Source organism: Sinocyclocheilus anshuiensis, unplaced genomic scaffold (genome assembly GCF_001515605.1).
Source record: "Sinocyclocheilus anshuiensis isolate Anshui unplaced genomic scaffold, SAMN03320099.WGS_v1.1 scaffold393, whole genome shotgun sequence".
In the NCBI taxonomy this organism is placed as follows: Eukaryota; Metazoa; Chordata; class Actinopteri; order Cypriniformes; family Cyprinidae; genus Sinocyclocheilus; species Sinocyclocheilus anshuiensis.
In genome coordinates, this window is record NW_015536501.1 from 2,145,059 (window position 1) to 2,147,398 (window position 2,340).

The 2,340-nt window shown below is 35.9% G+C and overlaps 1 protein-coding gene across 8 annotated transcripts in view; it reads left to right on the plus strand.

Moving 5' to 3' along the window:
- The window catches only part of LOC107689647 (SEC14-like protein 2), an 8,942-nt gene extending 8,194 nt beyond the window's left edge, over positions 1-748 (plus strand). For all 8 annotated transcript variants that reach the window (XM_016487799.1, XM_016487748.1, XM_016487757.1 and 5 more), the window contains one exon: positions 440-748. In XM_016487799.1, the coding sequence (XP_016343285.1) occupies positions 440-543 (104 nt within the window). In that variant the 3' untranslated portion in view covers positions 544-748. The remainder of the gene's footprint in view (positions 1-439) is intronic.
- Positions 749-2,340: the final 1,592 nt, after the last annotated feature.

Genomic DNA, 2,340 nt, shown 5'->3' on the forward strand with positions numbered 1-2,340 from the left:
ACAGGATATGGATTTTTAAGTTGTTCTCTTTCTTTTAACTTACCTTCGGATGTTTAGTCATGTTTATTTTGTGCTGAAACTGGTATTAATGTGGAGGAGACGATCAGTTCTACCGCGTCTGTTGATCTGAGGCACTACAGCGATCTGTCACTCCACAATAAACAGCGCCAAAATAGCATTTATTGTTTGAATATTGCAATACAAGGGACATAATTTGACATCTGAGACTTTGTTTCATAATAAAAGTACCAATGCACAATGCTTATCGCGATATATTGGATGGGAAGTGCCCTTCAATGTTCCATCCATTAACTGAAAACAGGCTAGACTAATCGATTCTTGGAATTTAAGAATCGATATCGTTCCGTAAAAATTAGAATAGATAATTTTTTACCCAACCCTATTATTTATGCTGATAACAATGTCTTTTTCTCTGTAGATGTGGTCCGGTTTGACAACACTTACAGTGTGCTACATTCAAAGAAGGTCCGCTTTACTGTGGATGTGCTTCTACCTGAAGGACATACAGGAAAACAAGCATAAAACTCGACTGGAATCAGACTTTATATCATATATCCATTAGCATTAGATAAGATTACTCATGCCCTTACATCATGGACTTTTTTTTTTTCAACGTTTTTACATAATTATTCCCTCTGTAAGCAAATTACTATAGATAATTATGAAAAGTGATTGTACACAAGCAGTTCCTAAAGGATGTTGTATGAACCGTTTCCATGTATTTGTATAAAATATTTGATAAGTAGATATTTTCCTTAATGTAAAATAATTGTGAATATAGACTATTGAGAATATCTCTCAATGAATATGACATTGAATCACAGCAATTACAACTTACTCATGTCAATGCATGTAATGGGTAAATCCTTCAGTAATAGCAAGATTATATTAATTCTTGTAATGTTTAGTTGTAGAAAGCCACTTCTATAATTTTGAGAATGTTTTAAATGTGCACATAATTACGCACTAATCTGAGAATAAAATGCATTTAAGAAAACACACACTGTTGATGAGTTGATGTTTATTTGTAACACTAGAGGACGCACTTGCATCACGAAATGCAGAGATGGTCAATAGACACAATGATAGGCCTATTGATTTTACACGCTTCCACAAACAACAAACCCAATGATGTGTTACATTATGGCAGCTTATTGCAGTTGATTTATTTACTTTTCATTACTATTTAAACATAATGATATTATTTATTCTACTGGTTTTAATTTATATTGATAATAAAAAATGAATAAATAATCAATTAAGTGCTATACCAAAGGAATTGAAGTTGAAATGTGTTTTAATTGTCATCAAAGTCCTGCCAGAAATTATTATGATCTTTTTCAAAATATAACTTATTCTATATTCTTTCTTTCTTTTTTACCATTTCATTTTGTGATGAAATACACCACTGTGTGGTGAAGGGTAGGGGACAAGGCTCGTGCTGTTACATAACAACTCCACGCGCTACAGCAAAAAATAAATCAAGACGGCAGAAAAATATATAGTTAATCGTAAAAATGTTAAATGCTTAGATGTATTTAAAGGTCCCATGACATGCTGCTTTTTGGATGCTTTTATATAGGCCTAAGTGGTCCCTAGTACTGTATCTGAAGTCTCTTTCCCGAAATTCAGCCTTGGTGCAGAATTTCAGCCACTACGAGCCAGTCCCACAATGAGCTTTCCTTAGGACGTGCCATTTCTGTGTCTGTAGCTTTAAATGCTAATGAGGAGGAGAGAGGCGGGGCAACTGCCATGCTTCGCTCGTTTGCAAGCCATGATGTCTCTCGAGGAAAAAAAAATATTGCGCTCGCCCCGCAGGGTAGTAGCTCATTTTCTCATGGGCGGGCCAAATTCTCTGGGCGGGCAAAGCAGAGAAAGGGGAGGTAACCTTTCCCCGTATGACGACATAAAGGGAAGATTCCAGATTGGGCCATCTGAGCTTTAATTTTCTCAAAGGCGAAGCAGGATACCCAGGGCTCGGTTTACACCTATCGCCATTTCTAGCCACTGGGGGACCATAGGCAGGCTAGGGGAACTCATATTAATGTTAAAAAACCTCATAAAGTGAAATTTTCATGCCATGGGACCTTTAAATCTTGTAACTGAACAAAACCAACCAATATTTAAATGTCAAAATCGAACAAAACCAACAAACATTTAAATCTCGTAATCGAACAAAACCGACAAACAATTAAATGTCAAAATCGAACAAAACTGACCAATATTTAAAGGTCCCATGACATGCTGCTTTTTGGATGCTTTTATATAGGCCTAAGTGGTCCCTAGTACTATATCTGAAGTCTCTTTCCCGAAATTCAG